This window comes from Zea mays, chromosome 5 (genome assembly GCF_902167145.1).
Source record: "Zea mays cultivar B73 chromosome 5, Zm-B73-REFERENCE-NAM-5.0, whole genome shotgun sequence".
In the NCBI taxonomy this organism is placed as follows: domain Eukaryota; kingdom Viridiplantae; phylum Streptophyta; class Magnoliopsida; order Poales; family Poaceae; genus Zea; species Zea mays.
The window spans coordinates 178549443-178570025 of record NC_050100.1 but is presented as its reverse complement, the minus strand read 5'-3'; the positions used below and the strand labels follow the sequence as shown (position 1 = coordinate 178570025).

Below are 20583 nucleotides of genomic sequence, written 5' to 3'. Positions count from 1 at the left end.
GAGCTAGCCGAGACATGCGCTGAGCCGAGAGAGGTCATGTCTTCGCCCGCTCTACAGGAAACGTGTGCTCGGATGCTGGAAGCGACTCGGGGTTGAGTGGTGTGGGGATGATCGCATTCCAATGGCTTTGGGCGAGGACAATTCTATATCTTTTCTGGCTTGGTATTTTCGAATTTTGCCTTACGGGCGGAATGTTGACGGTGTGTTTCGCTTGCAGGCTCATTTGTATTATAATCATTGGGATGTTGTAGGAACAGGTATGGACCATTTGTTTGTAGAACCGTGTAGGCAAGATGATCTGATTGGTTTCCCCTTCGGTGCGGTTTGCTCGACTGCGCCTATATGTGGTGATTGTGTTACTTGGCCTATGCGTTGCTGCTTGAGGGTGATGCTGTTGTTGGCTAACGTGTTCAAATCTGAACTTGTGGGCTTAGGTTGCTTCTGTACTCATCGACTTATGTTCATGAAGGAAATGTGGGCTTAGGTTGCTGCTGTTGTTCTTGGTTGTTTGTAGTTTAAGGGTGTGTTTGACTGGATGTACAAGGAGGGATGAAAATGAGCGGCCACATTTTTTATTGTTCGGACGAGAGTCACGTGGGACGAGGTACCGGAGTAATTTTTAGTGGCGGCGTGATTAAAAAAACCGAGGGCACGGTGTTACCCTTGCCTCATACTATTTTGATCTCAAACCAAACACATCTTACCACATCGTAAGCGAAACAAAAAGTAGATGTCACAATATAATACTTATTCCTTGGGATATTATATGTGGAGATCGTAATCTTTTTAAACATGAGGCCCTCATTGGATGAATCCTGTTAAAGTATCAAACATCTAATCTACTTTATATCCTGATCTGTATATGTTTCACAGATTAGGTATGTGTGATTAACTGATCATGTGAAGTTGAGTGAACGTCTCATCATTTCTTAATGGAATACCAAAATGGTGTGGCGCCCTCTCTATATCCGCCGTCGCATGCGATTGCCCCGTCAACTTTAACGTGTTTACTCAGCCGAGCCTTTTCTTTTCCTTGCAAATTCCATTTCACAGCACACCACAGCACGTGCATCACTTGTGTCTATGAAGCGTCAGTTACAAAAAAAAAAAAAAAAAAACCCCGACATACCGGAGGAAGCAACGCAGTGAAAAAAAAAACAAGCACAAATCAAAACACACGAACTAGAAGTTGCGATATCTAACATACGAGCTGTCAAATGAACCTACAAATCAAAGCAGCTGTTCTGATCTCCATCAGATGATCAGAGTATCTTGTATCTGCACTCACTTTGTACAATCCTCCGCTGAGAACTCTGCACCTGACAGGAGCCAGAGCCGGCAAAAAGAAGGGTGTGCGTGAGCTCAGGAGATGCCGACGGTCTTCCCGAGCAGCCACATGACGAGCGAGAACTCGATCATGAAGAGCGCGTGCAGCCACGCCCGGTCCACCACGAAGCCGTACACCGTGATCCCCGCCCGGTTGTTCTCCAGGTACGTCACTGCATTTTCGGCAGAGGAGAGAAACCCAACCATCACGATCCACTTCATAAACGACCGTCAGCAATGCAAGAACGAACGGGAACGGGCAGGCAGCAACAGCATGCAGAGTCTCTGGTAGTTTGCTCACCCAGCGCCTGCCTCTTCTGGAAGCTGATGTTGTTGGCCTGGAACGGCACGTACTTTGGGTCGTCGAGCGAGGAGCACTCGCTCCGGCTGTCGTCGTCGTCGTCGCCGCCGCTGCCGGACTCGTCGCCGGCGGCCACGCGGTAGGCGTTGGCGGGCGCCAGGTAGCCCGCGGTGGGCGGCAGGTCCGGGTCCGGGTTCTCCTGGTCGTTGTCGAAGGCGTGCACCGTGGCGTCCGCGTGCCACGCCGCCGCCACGCTCGTCATCGCCTGCGTCTTGTGCGTGATCTTCGCCGCGCTGTACAGGCACATCAGCAGACCCGCCACAAGGCTGACCGAGCACAACTGCACGCGCAACACACGGAATGCCAAAGTAAGGGGTCAGTTTGGATACAAGGGCTGGGCTAATCACTAGCTAGCTAGCTAGCTAGAAGTTAGTCTAAATTAATTCTAGTATAACAAGAGAGCTAATAGGTGAGCTATTTTTCAAACAAGTTTTTAACTAATTGATAGCCAATTAGATAGCCAGTCTTGACTAATATAAACTAAGTTTTAGCCTAATTAGTAAGTAGCTCTATCTTATTCAAACAGGCACTAAGTTTACACTTCTATCTGATTATTTATCACACAAAGTCACAGACAGTCCTAGTACTACTGATTACTAAACAATATATCCCCTCTTTGCTATGCCCTAAGTTTACTCTTCTGTCTATTATTTATTATCACATAGACTGTCCTAGTAAACAATATATCCTCTCTTTGCTATCTTATCTACTGGAGTCATCTGGGACTGAAAAGATGATCGGTGTGCTTCTCAGAAACATTCATGTCACTATATATATAGTCTGCAATTCGTCGTCCCTTTGTCGGCATTGTGCAGAGGCAGAGCAGTTCTACATCTACCTGTATAGCCTTCCGACACAAGGCCGGCCAGCTACTAAGGCTATCCGCACTCATACAACTCTAAATTTCTACTCTAAAAGGAATATTCTATCCTTGTCAGCAAATTTCTTTACCCTATACCATAATCCTCCGCAGTCATATTTACTCTATATCTCAACCATATACCAACTTTTATATATTCTATTATTGTTAAAAACTGTGCACTCAGGTCCTCCTCGTGTTACGCGTGGGCGTGGTGGTTCGTCCGCGGCCGCTGCGGCGTGGGCCCAACCCAGAGGACCAGACCAGACAAACACTGGAGTGGGTAGGAGAGAGACGAACGCTCGGTTTAGCGCAAGAACGCTGTATTTGGCGTAGGAAAGGTAAGAGAGAGAGAATGGAGTAGGCGTAGCGTCGCCCGCTGCAGTCTTCAGTGAACTGTAAAAATTTTCCAGTAGCTTTTACCGTCGCCCAGTGCGGGCAGCCTTAAATGCTGATGGAGATATAACTGTCCCTGTCCGCTGTGGACCATGAGCTGTGTGGTTGCACACGCACTAGCCAGTTATCGGTGATCACTGAGGAGTACCTGACAGCTCTATCTGTTTTAATTCCACACCAAATCATTCTAATGTATACGGATTAGGCCATTAGGGTGAATATATAGGTATCTAAACAAGGTTGTAATACAAGCTTTTCCTCCAACTTTCCATTTACAACTGTCCTCGCAACTCCTGATCCTGGCTTCGAAATTGAGCATGTGACATCTGCACATAACCACACGTACTATGACGATATGTATATTTCACTTCCATCTAAGGCCTTGCTTATCCTTGTATCTATCTTAAGCCATGTTTATTTATCCTCTAGATTATATAATGTAACTTAAATAAGTTAAGAGACAAACAAACAACAAAGATTATTAGATGGATTATATAATCTAGATGTCTAGATTATGATAATCCATAAGCAGATCATTAGGTGTTTATATAATCCATAAACTGGATTATAAATCATAGAAGGAAACAAACAGGCCCTTAATCTATATGTATTAGTCTACCTCAACTAAGGACACATGTTCATGTTCATGTTGCTCGCTTTATTAGTTTGTAGTTCCTTGTAAGGGTTTGTTTATAACTTTCGACAAGTAAGAACTAGATGCGGTATAATCCAGATTGGATCTCCACCGCACAAAAGCCTGACTGTACTAGCGTATTTTGCTTTAGGAGAAGATAAAGAAAGCAATAATATAATTACACCACTTAAGTATTTTAGGTGTCTAAATTTTAAGACACTCTTCACTCTTGTACCAGCAGCTAATATAAATAAATTATTAACTTTATGATCTGTTATTTATCTCTATGTCATGATATATCAATTTTTGTCTTTGTCTGACGATAGAAATTATTCTAGATTATTAATTGTTCTTGTATCAATATAGATAAAATTTTATCATGTTTATGACTATTGTCTAACAGGTGTTTTATTCTCAGAGACAAAAAATACTGACTGTGCCTACCGAAATTTGCAATACATCTAAAATTCACTAACCTTAGCAAGCCCTATATAATCATTAAGCCTGCACAAACAGAGGACGTTTATGCAGAGCGTCCTTAATTAATAATCAGTTAATCACTCACCGCGAGCTCGCCTGCGGTGGCGAGATTGACGATGGCGTGCGGCCTGGTGGTGGCGAGTAGCGCGGCGAACTGGCTGGCGGAGACGAGCACGAGGCTGCAGACTATGAACTTGCGGTACCGGTGACTGATCTTCCTGAGCTGCTCCCTGATCCGGCGGTGGTGCTGCAGCACGGTGGCGACGTCGGCGAACCTGCCGAACTCGCGCGCGAACCCGACCATCCGCAGGATCTGCAGGTAGCAGATGACCCGGAAGAGGACGCAGACCATGAAGAAGAGCGCGACGCGGTACACCCAGGAGGCGACCTCGACGGCGCAGGCCGCGGCGGCCCACCACCACGGGGAGCCGTACGCGGCGGCGGCGGCGCGGTACCAGTAGGCCTTGTACGCGGCCTCGGCGAGGGCGCAGGGGAGCACGAAGCAGGCGAGGACGCGGAAGGAGCGCGCGAGCTGCGCGGCGTAGCCCGCCTGCACGTCCTCGGAGTCGCGGCGGAGGCTGTCGAGGTGGAGCAGGCGGCGGAGGCCCCCCGCGCGGTGGAGGAGCGCGCGGAGGCAGACGTAGGCGAGCGACGCGGCCAGGGTGAGCGAGACCTGGACCTGCCCGTCGAAGGGCCGCGGCGGAGCGGTGCCCAGGAGGCGGACGGCCGCGGGCGCGGCGACGGCGAGGAGGAGGAAGACCGCCCAGGAGCCCACGGCCGCCACGCGCGGGGAGGAGGAGTGGTCCACGCAGAGCCAGGCCAGGCAGGCGCGGAAGCTGCGGAGCTCGTCGTTCGCGCTCGACGCGCACCGCGCGAACCGCGCCGTGGTGGCCGGTGGCTTCCCCGGCGGCAGTAGCGGCGACACGTCCGGCATCGGTGCGTGCGTGACTGACGCTCTCTTTCGCTTTCCTGGCGGGCCTTGGGTGTCGGCACGGACACGGTGCGGGAGACCGGGAGTGGAGGGCGAAGTGGGGGTGAGGTGGCTCTGTCTATCTGGGTGCGCGTGGGCCGCTCGGGACTCGGGAGTCGGGAAGAGAGATCCGCGCGGCTGGGAGTTGGCGAGGGTGGATGGCGCGGCGCGTTCCAGTTGGGCCGCTCGCTGCCTGCTCTGTCCTCTCTCTTCCCTCTGCTCTCTGGCTCTGGGTCTGGGTACGTGTAGACTGCAGAGACAGGACCTGTGGCGTGCAAGTGCAACCGGCGGCCTTTTTGTTTCTCGGTCGCTCTGCGCTCGTTTCTATCTGCGTCGGCGTGCAACAGGACCAGGTGGCTCTCCTATGTCTCCGACAACGACGAACTATTCGTTACTCTACCATAGTGAAGGTACTTTCGATAGCTGACATTATACCGTTGAAAATAAGATTAGTTTTCGGAGCTCCGATCTTTGCAAGTTTCTCGATTTTCTGTAGTGTACTAGGGCAGACAACTGAGTGAACTGACCATGGCCTGATCGCGGACGCTTTGGAGGTTTGTCAGAATTGGATCTTCGAAAATTATTTCAGACGTACTAACAGTGTGGGAGATAGAGCATACAACGAAGATTTTTCTTTTTGTTTTGAAGGTTATATACGAAAGTAACGGTGTGTATATTTTTATGAATACTAGAAGTAGAGTGTTAGTAAAATATATTTTTTTCTATATCTAAGAGTTAGTTTGGAAACTTCATTTTACAAGAGATTCATATTTTTATAAGAGAAAATGAATTAATTTTTCTTATGAAAATTGAAATCCCTTGAAAATAGGGGTTCTCAAATTAACCCTAATAGTTTTTCTAGAAATGTTTTAAAACTGAACTTTTAGGAATTGTTTTTTAAATACTAGTATTGCTCTAAAACAATATTTAATCAAGAGTAGCTCTGCCAGATAACCCGAAAGTGTCGGGATTAGGAATCTGATCACTCGGTTGGAGCTCATAATCACTCACCTCCCAATTATTATTTTTAACCCATCTCTCCGGGATACGCGGGCATTGGTGCTGTTTTTGTCCGAACACTTGTTTGAAGATCCAATTTTGGCCTTCTTTATGTAATCGGATTAAAATTTAGAAAAACTCGAAGCCTATGTGAGAAAGATCGTGTTTGGGACCGAGCCTTAGACCTATGCTTCAGACAGATGAGGGGTTTTTTTTAACCACAGTCTAAAATTTGCTCTCACGAGAAGTCAAACTCAAGACTTAGAGCTAATTTGGTGGATAGGGAATTGGAGGGGATCCATGTGGGAGAAATCCCCTCCCTATTTAAATTTGAATAAGGAGGGGATTACTTCCTCATGAATCCCCTCCAATTCCATGTCCACCAAACCAGTCCTTAAGGAGTTCTATTCAGACCACCTGACTAATTCAGCTAGAGACCTTTTCGCATTACAGTAAATTTTAAACCAAGGAGTTGTTTAGGATGTCTCTAGGTTCTAGCTCCAATGTAGAACTGTTATTTATAATATCAATTTAAATAGTTTAAAAAATATTTTTAGTCTATATAATAAATAAAATGATTTATATAAATATCTTCTAAAGGATTATAACTCGAACTTCACGTTTTTTAAGTATCTAATGACCTGCTTCACTAACTCCATCAATTTTTCTGGAGATAGAGCTGTCCCAAACTGAGTCCTGTGACATTAAATCCATGGAATAGCACATATTAGTAATTTGGATGTCTCAGTTTTTAGGGTTCTTGTGCCGGTTGCCCACCTCGCACAGGGCCATCGACGGGCCTCCTAGAATACAGCAGTGTAGTTGAACTGACAGAGTGGAAGCGGTTGGCAGCAGAGAAAAACAAAGCGCGTGGAGACGGAGACACATCACATATGACACGTGCATCCGCAGCCTACCACAGAGCAATGATAAGCTACACCGTGGTCCTCGAGATTTGCAAAGCTAATCGTCATCTGTTACGTATCTATCGCGTTTCATCATCTCAGGCCGTCATTTGGCTTTTCTCTTCCTTGTAGCTCCCGTCACCGAGTTGCAAAGAAGTATCCTCCTCAACTGACACAGAGAGACATACTCATGTCGTGTCACCAATCAGTACAAATTGATTGGCATAGGGCGACGGCGCATAGCATGGATTTATTTGTTAGAGCATCTCCAAGAGACTAATTAAATAGCTTATCAAGCTAAATTTTAGTGAATTAATAGCAAAATTGCTCTTCAACAGATTAGTCATTTAACTTGACAAGCTATTCGGCTCTCTAAATTGACTCTCTCACTAGCCAAATTTGGCTAGCAACTCTCGTTAGTCAAGCTAACTTGTATGTTGGAGAGTCTGTTGGAATGAGATGTTATATATAGAGTTTAATTTTTATAGAGAGACAAATAAAGAGTCAAACAGAGAGTAAAAAATAAAGAGTCTCTTGGAGATGCTCTTAGGTTTTTCTCTTTAAAGCTAGATTTTTGTCTTTTATTTTAGAGAAAATTATATGTATACCAATGTAATTTTGTCCAGTATCTCTGTCATCGCAAATGTCTCTAACCTCTATCATCGCAAATGTTCTACTTTTGTCCGGTATCTTATTTTTTGTCTTAAAATGTGATATAGATATAGACTCTCGTTGATGACTCCGATATTTTTATCAAGGTATCAAGAAGCATACAAGCTTCTTTCTATTTTTTGTTGGAGCCTCTCATGATGATGCCTATACAAGGGCCAAGCTCCAGTCAGTCCTTCCCTACGTGCAAGCAGTTGTTTGAGATGGTCTGTCTCAAACCGCTCCCCGCCATCTTCACTATTGATTTTTTTCGGTCAAAATGCTATGGGTCTTGTTCGCTCTAGTACATGATAGGCCATACTAGAAACGTAGTTGGTGTGGTCTCGCAAAGCTACAAGCCCATTCGAGTACAACTCTATTGTTATGATTTGAGATATGCAATCCTTACTAAACACTGGCCCTAAACCTAGAGCTATCCTTAGAGCACTTGGGTGCCTAAAGCTAATGTGAATGAGTCTTAGCTCACTATATATGTTCATCATTTTCCCACACACTAAAATGGCCACTTGGGATCCAATTTATAGCCTTCCAAAAAATTTATAGCCGTTGCAACTTCAACAACCCTCTACACATTGTCAGACCATCCAACAAGTAGTTGTTGAACCATATGTCAAGTTTCGATGCTCACAAGAGCTATTGTGTCAGCACTAGTTGTTGCTGACCTTTGAGGCACGCCTTCGTAGCATATAGTATGACACTTATCATTGGACTAGTCGGCTTTCTGTTTTTCTCTCTAGAATCTTTCTAGTGGTCATCGGACTCTGTCTCTGATGGTTTACGCCTATACATAGGATTGACTTGACACTCCTCTAAGCACGAACAATTGGATCACTGATAGTCGCCTAGAGGGGGGGTGAATAGGGCGAAACTGAAATTTACAAATATAAACACAACTACAAGCCGGGTTAGCGTTAGTAATAAAGAAATGAGTCCGCGAGAGAGGGTGGAAAAACAAATCGCAACCAAATGGAGAGTGTGACACGCGGATTTGTTTTACCGAGGTTCGGTTCTTGCAAACCTACTCCCCGTTGAGGAGGCCACAAAGGCCGGGTCTCTTTCAACCCTTCCCTCTCTCAAACGATCCACGGATCGAGTGAGCTTTCTTTTCTCAATCACTTGGAACACAAAGTTCCTACAAGGATCACCACAAGATTGGTGTCTCTTGTCTCAATTACAAGTGAGCTTGATCATAATGAAAGAATCAAGAAAGCACGATTAAAAAGCCAAGCAACAAGAGCGACAAATGACACACGGATCACTTTCTCTCAAGCCACTAATCACTAATGATCTCTTATCTTAATAGTGAAACTTGGAGAGATGGAGGCTTTGAATGTGTCTTGGAATGGATTGCTAGCTCTTGTATTGAATGTTGAAGGTTGGAATGCTTGGATGAAGTGAATGGAGGTGGTTGGGGTTGTATTTATAGCCACCAACCACTTCCTAGCCGTTGGGCCATTCTGCCGAGCGCGGACGGTCCGCCCTCCTGGTGCGGACGGTCCGCCCCTGTAGATCAACGGCTGAAAATGCAACGGTCAGCAGTAACGGCTATATCAACGGCTATATTGCATTTAATGCGTCGTCAGATGTCAGACAGAGCCAGTCGCGGACGGTCCGGTCGTGCACCCCGGACGGTCCGCGAGGCCCCCTATAATTCATTTCTCCGAACCCGTTACCTTCGGGTTTTTCGGTTTCTTACCGACCGGACGGTCCGCCCCTAAGGCCGGACGGTCCGCGCGAGGGCTCGGACGGTCTTTGCTTTTCCTTCGGACAGTCCGTAATGGAAACTTGTATTTTTGCATTGGTTCTGTCCGAGAGTCATTCTAGTGTTGCGGACGGTCCGCCGCAAGGGCCCGGACGGTCCGCGCTTGGCCTGTTTTTCCAAAAAGCTTCTCCTGTCCGGAATAATCTACGGTATTCCGGACAGTCGATTCAGCATAGTTATAGATGAACTTTTGGCACCTGTAAAACATATAATCTAGAGCAAACTAGTTAGTCCAATTGTTTGTGTTGGGCGATTCAACCACCAAAACTATTTAGGAACTAGGTGTAAGCCTAATTCCCTTTCAATCTCCCCCTTTTTGGTGATTGATGCCAACACAAACCAAAGCAAATATGGAAGTGCATAATTGAACTAGTTTGCATAATATAAGTGCAAAGGTTGCTTGGAATTTAGCCAATATAAATACTTGCAAGATATGCATGGATTGTTTCTTTCTTATATAACATTTTGGACCACGCTTGCACCACATGTTTTGTTTTTGCAAACTCTTTTGTAAATCCTTTTCAAAGTTCTTTTGCAAATAGTCAAAGGCAAATGAATAAGATTTTGAGAAGCATTTTCAAGATTTGAAATTTTCTCCCCCTGTTTCAAATGCTTTTCCTTTAACTAAACAAAACTCCCCCTAAATGAGATCCTCCTCTTAGAGTTCAAGAGGGTTTTTGATATGTCATTTTGAAATACTACTTTCTCCCCCTTTTGAACACAATAGGATATCAATTGAAAAATATTCAACACTTAAGTTTTTGAAATTGGTGGTGGTGCGGTCCTTTTGCTTTGGGCTCTTACTTTCTCCCCCTTTGGCATGAATCGCCAAAAACGGAAGCATTAGAGCCCTCGAAGTGTTTCCTTCCCCTTGGGTCATAAATAAATGAGTTAAGATTATACCAAAGACGAAGTCCTTTTGCTTGGTGCTCATGATTTCTTCCCCTAGAATGGAGAGTTGCTTGGAGCGACGGCGAAGGATGAGTTACGTAGTGGAAGCCTTTGTCTTCGCCGAAGACTCCAATTCCCTTTCAATACACCTATGACTTGGTTTGAAATGGACTTGAAAACACATTAGTCATAGCATATGAAAGAGATATGATCAAAGGTATACAAATGAGCTATGAGTGCAAGTTAACAAAAGAAATTCCTAGAATCAAGAATATTTAGCTCATGCCTAAGTTTGTTAAAAGATTGTTCATCAAGAGGCTTGGTAAAGATATCGGCTAATTGATCTTTAGTATTAATGTATGAAATCTCGATATCTCCCTTTTGTTGGTGATCCCTAAGAAAATGATACCGAATGGCTATGTGCTTAGTGCGGCTATGCTCGACGGGATTGTCGGCCATTTTGATTGCACTCTCATTATCACATAGTAAAGGGACTTTGGTTAATTTGTAACCGTAGTCCCGCAGGGTTTGCCTCATCCAAAGCAATTGCGCGCAACAATGACCTGCGGCAATGTACTCGGCTTCGGCGGTGGAAAGAGCAACCGAATTTTGCTTCTTTGAAGCCCAAGACACCAAGGATCTTCCCAAGAACTGGCAAGTCCCTGATGTGCTCTTCCTATTGATTTTACACCCCGCCCAATCGGCATCCGAATATCCAATCAAATCAAATGTGGATCCCCTAGGATACCAAAGCCCAAACTTAGGAGTATAAGCCAAATATCTCAAGATTCGTTTTACGGCCGTAAGGTGAGCTTCCTTAGGGTCGGCTTGGAATCTTGCACACATGCATACGGAAAGCATAATATCCGGTCGAGATGCACAAAGATAAAGTAATGAACCTATCATCGACCGATATACCTTTTGATCCACGGACTTACCTCCCGTGTCGAGGTCGAGATGCCCATTAGTTCCCATGGGTGTCTTGATGGGCTTGGCATCCTTCATCCCAAACTTGGTTAGAATGTCTTGAGTGTACTTCGTTTGGCTGATGAAGGTGCCCTCTTGGAGTTGTTTCACTTGAAATCCTAGAAAATACTTCAACTCCCCCATCATAGACATCTCGAATTTTTGTGTCATAATCCTACTAAACTCTTCACATGTAGACTCGTTAGTAGACCCAAATATAATATCATCAACATAAATTTGGCATACAAACAAGTCATTTTCAAGAGTTTTGGTAAAGAGTGTAGGATCGGCCTTTCCGACTTTGAATCCATTTGCAATAAGAAAATCTCTAAGGCATTCATACCATGCTCTTGGGGCTTGCTTGAGCCCATAAAGCGCCTTAGAGAGCTTATAGACATGGTTAGGATACTCACTGTCTTCAAAGCCGGGAGGTTGCTCAACATAGACTTCTTCCTTGATTGGTCCATTGAGGAAGGCACTTTTCACGTCCATTTGATAAAGCTTAAAGCCATGGTAAGTAGCATAGGCCAATAATATGCGAATTGACTCAAGCCTAGCTACGGGTGCATAGGTTTCACCGAAATCCAAACCTTCGACTTGTGAATACCCTTTGGCCACGAGTCGAGCTTTGTTCCTTGTCACCACACCATGCTCATCTTGCTTGTTGCGGAAGACCCATTTGGTTCCTACAACATTTTGGTTAGGACGTGGAACTAAATGCCATACCTCGTTCCTCGTGAAATTGTTGAGCTCCTCTTGCATTGCCACCACCCAATCCGAATCTTGGAGAGCTTCCTCTATCCTGTGTGGCTCAATAGAGGAAACAAAAGAGTAATGTTCACAAAAGTGAGCAACCCGAGATCGAGTAGTTACCCCCTTATGAATGTCGCCGAGGATGGTGTCGACGGGGTGATCTCGTTGGATTGCTTGGTGGACTCTTGGGTGTGGCGGTCTTGGTTCTTCCTCATCCTCCTTTTCTTGATCATTTGTATCTCCCCCTTGATCATTGCTATCATCTTGAGGTGGCTCGTCTTCTTGATTTTGCTCTTCATCATTTTGAGCCTCATCCTCATTTTGAGTTGGTGGAGATGCTTGCATGGAGGAGGATGGTTGATCTTGTGTACTTGGAGGCTCTTCGGATTCCTTAGGACACACATCCCCGATGGACATGTTCCTTAGCGCGATGCATGGAGCCTGTTCTTCACCTATCTCATCAAGATCAACTTGCTCTACTTGAGAGCCGTTAGTTTCATCAAACACAACGTCACAAGAGACTTCAACTAGTCCAGTGGACTTGTTAAAGACCCTATATGCCCTTGTGTTTGAGTCATAACCAAGTAAAAAGCCTTCTACAGTTTTAGGAGCAAATTTTGATTTTCTACCTCTTTTAATAAGAATGAAGCATTTGCTACCAAAAACTCTAAAATATGAAATATTGGGCTTTTTACCGGTTAGGAGTTCATATGATGTCTTCTTGAGGATTCGGTGAAGATATAACCGGTTGATGGCGTAGCAGGCGGTGTTGACCGCTTCGGCCCAAAACCGGTCCGGTGTCTTGTACTCATCAAGCATGGTTCTTGCCATGTCCAATAGAGTTCGATTCTTCCTCTCCACTACACCATTTTGTTGTGGCGTGTAGGGAGAAGAGAACTCATGCTTGATGCCCTCCTCCTCAAGGAAGCTTTCAATTTGAGAGTTCTTGAACTCCGTCCCATTGTCGCTTCTTATTTTCTTGATCCTTAAGCCGAACTCATTTTGAGCTCGTCTCAAGAATCCCTTTAAGGTCTCTTGGGTTTGAGATTTTTCCTGTAAAAAGAATACCCAAGTGAAGCGAGAATAATCATCCACAATAACTAGACAGTACTTACTCCCGCCGATGCTTATGTAAGCGATCGGGCCGAATAGATCCATGTGTAGGAGCTCCAGTGGCCTGTCAGTCGTCATTATGTTCTTGTGTGGATGATGAGTGCCAACTTGCTTCCCTGCTTGGCATGCGCTACAAATCCTGTCTTTCTCAAAATGAACATTGGTTAGTCCTAAAATGTGCTCTCCCTTTAGAAGCTTATGAAGATTCTTCATCCCAACATGGGCTAGTCGGCGGTGCCAGAGCCAACCCATGTTAGTCTTAGCAATTAAACATGTGTCGAGCTCAGCTCTATCAAAATCTACTAAGTATAGCTGACCCTCTAACACACCCTTAAATGCTATTGAATCATCACTTCTTCTAAAGACAGTGACACCTATATCAGTAAAAAGACAGTTGTAGCCCATTTGACACAATTGGGAAACAGAAAGCAAGTTGTAATCTAATGAATCAACAAGAAAAACATTGGAAATGGAATGGTCAGGTGAAATAGCAATTTTACCCAAACCTTTGACCAACCCTTGATTTCCATCCCCGAATATGATAGCTCGTTGGGGATCTTTGTTTTTCTCATATGAGGAGAACATCCTTTTCTCCCCGGTCATGTGGTTTGTGCACCCGCTGTCGAGTATCCAACTTGAGCCCCCGGATGCATAAACCTACAAAACAAATTTAGTTCTTGGCTTTAGGTACCCAAACTGTTTTGGGTCCTTTGGCATTAGATACAAGAACTTTGGGTACCCAAACACAAGTCTTGGAATGCTTGTGTTTGCCCCCAACAAATTTGGCAACTACTTTGCCGGATTTGCTAGTAAGCACATAAGATGCATCAAAAGTTTTAAATGAAATGGCATGATCATTTGATGCATTAGGAATTTCCTTCTTAGGCAACTTGGCACGGGTTGGTTGCCTAGAACTAGATGTCTCACCCTTATACATGAAAGCATGGTTAGGGCCAGAGTGAGACTTCCTAGAATGAATCTTCCTAATTTTGCTTTCAGGATAGCCTGCAGGGTATAAAATGTAACCCTCGTTATCCTGAGGCATGGGAGCTTTGCCCTTAACAAAGTTAGACAAGTTCTTAGGAGGGGCATTAAGTTTGACATTGTCTCCCCTTTGGAAGCCAATGCCATCCTTGATGCCAGGGCGTCTCCCATTATAAAGCATGCTACGAGTAAATTTAAATTTCTCATTTTCTAAGTTGTGCTCGGCAATTTTAGCATCTAGTTTAGCTATATGATCATTTTGTTTTTTAATTAAGGCTAGGTGATCATGGATAGCATCAATATTAATATCTCTACATTTAGTGCAAATAGAAACATGCTCAACATTAGATGTAGAGGTTTTGCAAGATTTAAGTTCTACAACCTTAGCATGCAACATTTCATTCTTAGTTCTAAGGTCGGAAATAGTAGCATTGCAAACATCAAAATTTTTAGCCTTAGCAATTAAATTTTCATTCTCTAATCTAAGGCTAGCAAGTGATGCATTCAATTCATCAATCTTAGCAAGCAAGTCAACGTTATCATTTCTAAGATTGGGAATTGAAACATTACAAACATGTGAATCAACCTTAGCATTTAAAATAGCATTTTCATTTCTAAGGTTGTCAATCATCTCACGGCAAGTGCTTAGCTCACTAGACAATTTTTCACATTTTTCAACTTGTAGAGCGTAAGCATTTTTAACCTTAACATGTTTCTTATTCTCCTTGATTAGGAAGTCCTCTTGGGAGTCCAAGAGATCATCCTTTTCATGGATGGCACTAATTAGTTCATTTAATTTTTCCTTTTGTTCCATGTTAAGGTTAGCAAAAAGAATGCGCAAGTTATCCTCCTCATTTTTATCATCATCCTCATCACTAGATGTTTCATATTTAGTGGAGGACCTTGATTTTACCTTCTTTTTGCCGTCCTTGGCCATGAGACACTTGTGGCCGACGTTGGGGAAGAGAAGGCCCTTGGTGACGGCGATGTTGGCGGCGTCCTCGTCGTCGGAGGAGTCGCTTGAGCTTTCGTCGGAGTCCCACTCCCGACAAACATGGGCATCGCCGCCCTTCTTCTTGTAGTATTTCTTCTTCTCCTTTCTTCTTCCCTTCTTGTCGTCGCCCCTGTCACTGTCACTAGACATAGGACATTTTGCAATGAAGTGACCGGGCTTACCACACTTGTAGCAAACCTTCTTGGAACGAGGTTTGTAGTCCTTCCCCTTCCGTTGCTTGAGGATTTGCCTAAAGCTTTTGATGATTAGGGCCATCTCCTCATTGTCGAGCTTGGAGGCGTCAATTGGTTGTCTACTTGGTGTAGACTCCTTCTTCTCCTCCGTTGCCTTAAAGGCCACTGGTTGCGCCTCGGAGGTGGAAGGCTCGTCAAGCTCGTTGATCTTCTTGGAGCCCTTAATCATGCATTCAAAACTCACAAAATTCCCGATAACTTCCTCGGGGGTCATTAGTGGATATCTAGGATTCCCACGAATTAATTGTACTTGAGTGGGGTTAAGGAAAATAAGAGCTCTTAGAATAACCTTAACCACTTCGTGGTCATCCCATTTTGTGCTCCCGAGGTTGCGCACTTGGTTCACCAAGGTCTTGAGCCGGTTGTACATGTCTTGTGGCTCCTCCCCTTGGCGAAGACGGAAGCGACCGAGCTCCCCCTCGATCGTTTCCCGCTTGGTGATCTTGGTGAGTTCATCACCCTCGTGCGCCGTCTTGAGTAGGTCCCAAATCTCCTTGGCGTTCTTCAATCCTTGTACTTTGTTGTATTCCTCCTTGCTTAGGGAGGCAAGGAGGATAGTTGCGGCTTGGGAGTTGAAGTGCTCGATTTGGGCCACTTCGTCCGTGTCATAGTCCTCATCCCCTATTGATGGTATCTGTACACCATACTCAACAACATCCCATATTCTTTTGTGGAGAGAGGTTAGATGAAATCGCATCAAATTACTCCACATAGCATAATCTTCACCATTAAAAGTTGGTGGTTTGCCTAATGGGACGGAAAGTAAAGGTGTATGTTTAGGAATGCGAGGGTAGCGTAGGGGGATCTTACTATACTTCTTGCGCTCTTGGCGCTTAGAAGTGACGGAGGGCGCATCGGAGTCGGAGGTCGATGTTGATGAAGTGTCGGTCTCGTAGTAGACCACCTTCCTCATCCTCTTGTGCTTGTCGCCTTTCCGATGCGGCTTGTGGGAAGAAGATTTTTCCTTCTTCTCTTTGTGGTGAGAGGAAGATTTCTTCTCCTTCCCTTTGTTGGAGGAGCTCTTCTTCTTCTCCCTCCTTTTGGTGCGGGACTCTTCCGATGAAGTGCTCCCGTAGCTTGTAGTGGGCTTTTCGCCGGTCTCCATCTCCTTCTTGGCGTGATCTCCCGACATTACTTCGAGCGGTTAGGCTCTAATGAAGCACCGGGCTCTGATACCAATTGATAGTCGCCTAGAGGGGGGGTGAATAGGGCGAAACTGAAATTTACAAATATAAACACAACTACAAGCCGGGTTAGCGTTAGTAATAAAGAAATGAGTCCGCGAGAGAGGGTGGAAAAACAAATCGCAACCAAATGGAGAGTGTGACACGCGGATTTGTTTTACCGAGGTTCGGTTCTTGCAAACCTACTCCCCGTTGAGGAGGCCACAAAGGCCGGGTCTCTTTCAACCCTTCCCTCTCTCAAACGATCCACGGATCGAGTGAGCTTTCTTTTCTCAATCACTTGGAACACAAAGTTCCTACAAGGATCACCACAAGATTGGTGTCTCTTGTCTCAATTACAAGTGAGCTTGATCATAATGAAAGAATCAAGAAAGCACGATTAAAAAGCCAAGCAACAAGAGCGACAAATGACACACGGATCACTTTCTCTCAAGCCACTAATCACTAATGATCTCTTATCTTAATAGTGAAACTTGGAGAGATGGAGGCTTTGAATGTGTCTTGGAATGGATTGCTAGCTCTTGTATTGAATGTTGAAGGTTGGAATGCTTGGATGAAGTGAATGGAGGTGGTTGGGGTTGTATTTATAGCCACCAACCACTTCCTAGCCGTTGGGCCATTCTGCCGAGCGCGGACGGTCCGCCCTCCTGGTGCGGACGGTCCGCCCCTGTAGATCAACGGCTGAAAATGCAACGGTCAGCAGTAACGGCTATATCAACGGCTATATTGCATTTAATGCGTCGTCAGATGTCAGACAGAGCCAGTCGCGGACGGTCCGGTCGTGCACCCCGGACGGTCCGCGAGGCCCCCTATAATTCATTTCTCCGAACCCGTTACCTTCGGGTTTTTCGGTTTCTTACCGACCGGACGGTCCGCCCCTAAGGCCGGACGGTCCGCGCGAGGGCTCGGACGGTCTTTGCTTTTCCTTCGGACAGTCCGTAATGGAAACTTGTATTTTTGCATTGGTTCTGTCCGAGAGTCATTCTAGTGTTGCGGACGGTCCGCCGCAAGGGCCCGGACGGTCCGCGCTTGGCCTGTTTTTCCAAAAAGCTTCTCCTGTCCGGAATAATCTACGGTATTCCGGACAGTCGATTCAGCATAGTTATAGATGAACTTTTGGCACCTGTAAAACATATAATCTAGAGCAAACTAGTTAGTCCAATTGTTTGTGTTGGGCGATTCAACCACCAAAACTATTTAGGAACTAGGTGTAAGCCTAATTCCCTTTCAATCACATAGTGTGATGCCCTACTTTTTGCGAGTCTCTAAGCATGTACAATGGGATCATATGGTTTGATGTCTCCTCCACTGTTGGTCTCTTTTCAGTATGACGGTCCTATAGATGTCGACTATAGTTTTCTTAGTCATATACTCGTATGGTCCGGTGTTAGGGATGGCAATTTAACCCGCAAACCCGAAATCCGACGGATGCAAGTATGGATGAAGATTTTGATTTGTTTTTCATGATCTTTGCATCCGATTTGGTTATATCTCATGTCTTGGCCCTTTTCATATTATCGTAGATCTTCAACATGTCTTATGATATCCTGTTTGAGGTGTTGATCATCTAAATCATCAATTTCCCTGCTTGTGCATCCTTTGAACTATATCAAAAAGTACTCACAAATAATGTTAGTCTAAATAGTCATGTTTATCATCAAACGCCAAAAACAGGCTTAAATGAGTCTTGATTTATTTTTATTGTAAATGGATTTGCTAAAATTTAGGTATGAAAATTCTACATCTTCTTTTAAGCGATGGTTATTATACATATCTTATACTGAAATTGCATATTTGGTGCACTACAATTTATGTAGGTATAATTCGTAATTTTTGGTTCTGAGAATAAAAATCATTAGACAAACCTAACAAAATCGGATCTATGTTGGACAATTAATAGTTATTTCTATAATGAGACAAGGAAAAAATGAATTGTTATGGTAGAAACAAATCATTGAAGTAACAATCTACTTATATATTCTAGTTTATTGCATAAGAGTGTTGCCTAAAACCACTAAAAATGCATGCATCAAATATAGGAATAGTGATAAAATAACAAAATTCATGCACAGTTCATTTATGCCGGCTCCGTTATTGGTTTACCAGCGCCAAATTGATTTGGAACAAAAAATGCTTTAACAATGTAGGGTTCAACAAGATGCTACGTCTCCTTGTGAAAAAAATGCTACGTCTTAGTTTATAACTTATGTTTTTTTAAAAAAAATCGTAAATGCATATGATCATGTACATACACATCCAGTCACATATAAACTCATGCTGACATATACTGTACCGATAGGACGGAGCAGATTCGAAAAACTAGGAAGGAAGATATAACAATTGTGAAGTCACCGTATATCTCGTCGAGTGTTGTCGCATGCACGTACACATTCTACCTTTACAAACATCTTGCTGTATGTGGTCTATCATTAAAAAAAGAGTCATTAAATTGTAGAATAAATCAGAAAAAAACACGAGCACTCATATCAAGTCGAAAACATGAGTAGACATATATATTAAGGCCCTACTGGTGTTTGGAACCAACTCAACTTTTATAAATTGGCTTTAGCTAGAGGAGTCTAGTTTCTTAGTTTTTAAAAACTAAGAATCCAGTTTCTGTAAATTGAATCACAAAACTTGCATGTTTGGAACCATCACAGTTTTCATAAATCAAATTCTTAAAAACTGCAACCAAGTCAGAACAATGCACGTTCAATGACAATATAAAGTCCGATTCCAGTTCAATTATTCCCCAAACGTGTCGTCCAAATTAAAACAGATAAACGGTGAACCACACGTTCACACCACACATCGTTTAGGTGACTCTGTATGCATGATAAGGCTTTGCATTCTGTAGCAACACACAAGGGCACACATTTGCTAGCCAGTATACAGAAAGGAGACGTATGCACAAAATATCACATGGAAAAGAGAGGGTGACTGCATGCCAGGAGGAGGGTATATATAGCCGAAGGAGGTCTTCCAATCCCACTGTTTGTACAGCGTTGGACAAACGATAATCAAACTGAAAATCAAATCACAAGCACACACAACGTACATACAGATCTGAAATGTTGTGGGGGATACTGGGGGGTAATAATATGGACAGAATCGACGATGATCTTGGCCGCCTGGATCGAGAGATGGTGAGAGACGTGCGATCGATCGATGGTCGTCAGAAGTCGGTGTGGTCATCGGTCGCCCGGGCCCGGAGCCTGGCCGAGACGACAGTGGCGGCCATGGACAGCACCGTCCCGAGGAGGAGGAAGACCACGGGGACGGTCGCCTTGTTGTAGTAGTCGACGAGATCGTCTTTGACGCCGGCGTCGTCCCACCTCACGTGGTGGACGTACCGCAAGGCGTCGTTGGTGGCGCCGAACCCCGCGCCGACGCCGCTGGCCAGCAGAACGGTGACCACCTGCGCCACACATGCTTACATTATCGCATATACGTGTACACGTGTGCATGACATGACGACATTGCATGCGTCTAGCGTCTTACCACGTCGGCGCACAGGCTGATGTCGAGGATGAGGGCGCTGGGCGTCACCCGCTTGCTCATGCAGAGGAGGTAGACGGAGACGGGGATCTGCAGCACGCCGGCGGCCATCGCGATCACCGCCACCGCCACCGCGTACCTTCAGTTTGTACATCATCACATATGCGCGCGCGTACAGCAGCAGCGACGAGACGTACGAGGAACAAATCAAATCAAATCAAATGAAACGACTACCGCCGTACGTATCACAGCACGGCCGGCGGCGCCCCTTGCTCGATGGATCGGATCACGTACGAGTAGCTCTGGAGCTTGTAGAAGTCATCGCTGCCGTAGTCGCGCTTGGTGTGGTTGTGGACCGTGAGCGGCACGCTGACGGCCAGGGCCGCGATCATGAGCAGCCGCGCACCGATGCCGGCGGCGATCCACGCCTTCCGCGACAGCGCCATTATCACGCCCTGCTCCTCTACCTCTCGTCGTCCTTAGCTAGCTAGGGACGGCGGCGACGACGCACGTACGGACGTCACGCCCGGCCCCCATGTATAGTAGAGTCTTGCTAGTGCTTGCGCGCGTGCGTGCGTATTTGTA

General features: G+C 45.1%; 2 protein-coding genes across 2 annotated transcripts; both read right to left on the bottom strand.

The window, feature by feature from the left end:
• Positions 1 to 1006: 1006 nt before the first annotated feature.
• Positions 1007 to 5288, bottom strand: LOC103628708 (uncharacterized). Its single transcript, XM_020538571.3, has 3 exons — positions 4142 to 5288; positions 1628 to 1967; positions 1007 to 1499 (listed from the first exon to the last, which is right to left on the bottom strand). Exons 1-3 carry the CDS (start codon positions 4988 to 4990, stop codon positions 1363 to 1365), a joined length of 1326 nt encoding a protein of 441 aa, XP_020394160.1. The 5' UTR covers positions 4991 to 5288; the 3' UTR covers positions 1007 to 1362.
• A 13928-nt stretch (positions 5289 to 19216) lies between these two features.
• On the bottom strand, positions 19217 to 20560 carry LOC109939574 (uncharacterized). The gene is made up of 3 exons (XM_020537756.3): positions 20293 to 20560; positions 20002 to 20137; positions 19217 to 19918 (listed from the first exon to the last, which is right to left on the bottom strand). Exons 1-3 carry the CDS (start codon positions 20442 to 20444, stop codon positions 19676 to 19678), a joined length of 531 nt encoding a protein of 176 aa, XP_020393345.1. The 5' UTR covers positions 20445 to 20560; the 3' UTR covers positions 19217 to 19675.
• Between the last annotated feature and the right edge of the window lie 23 nt (positions 20561 to 20583).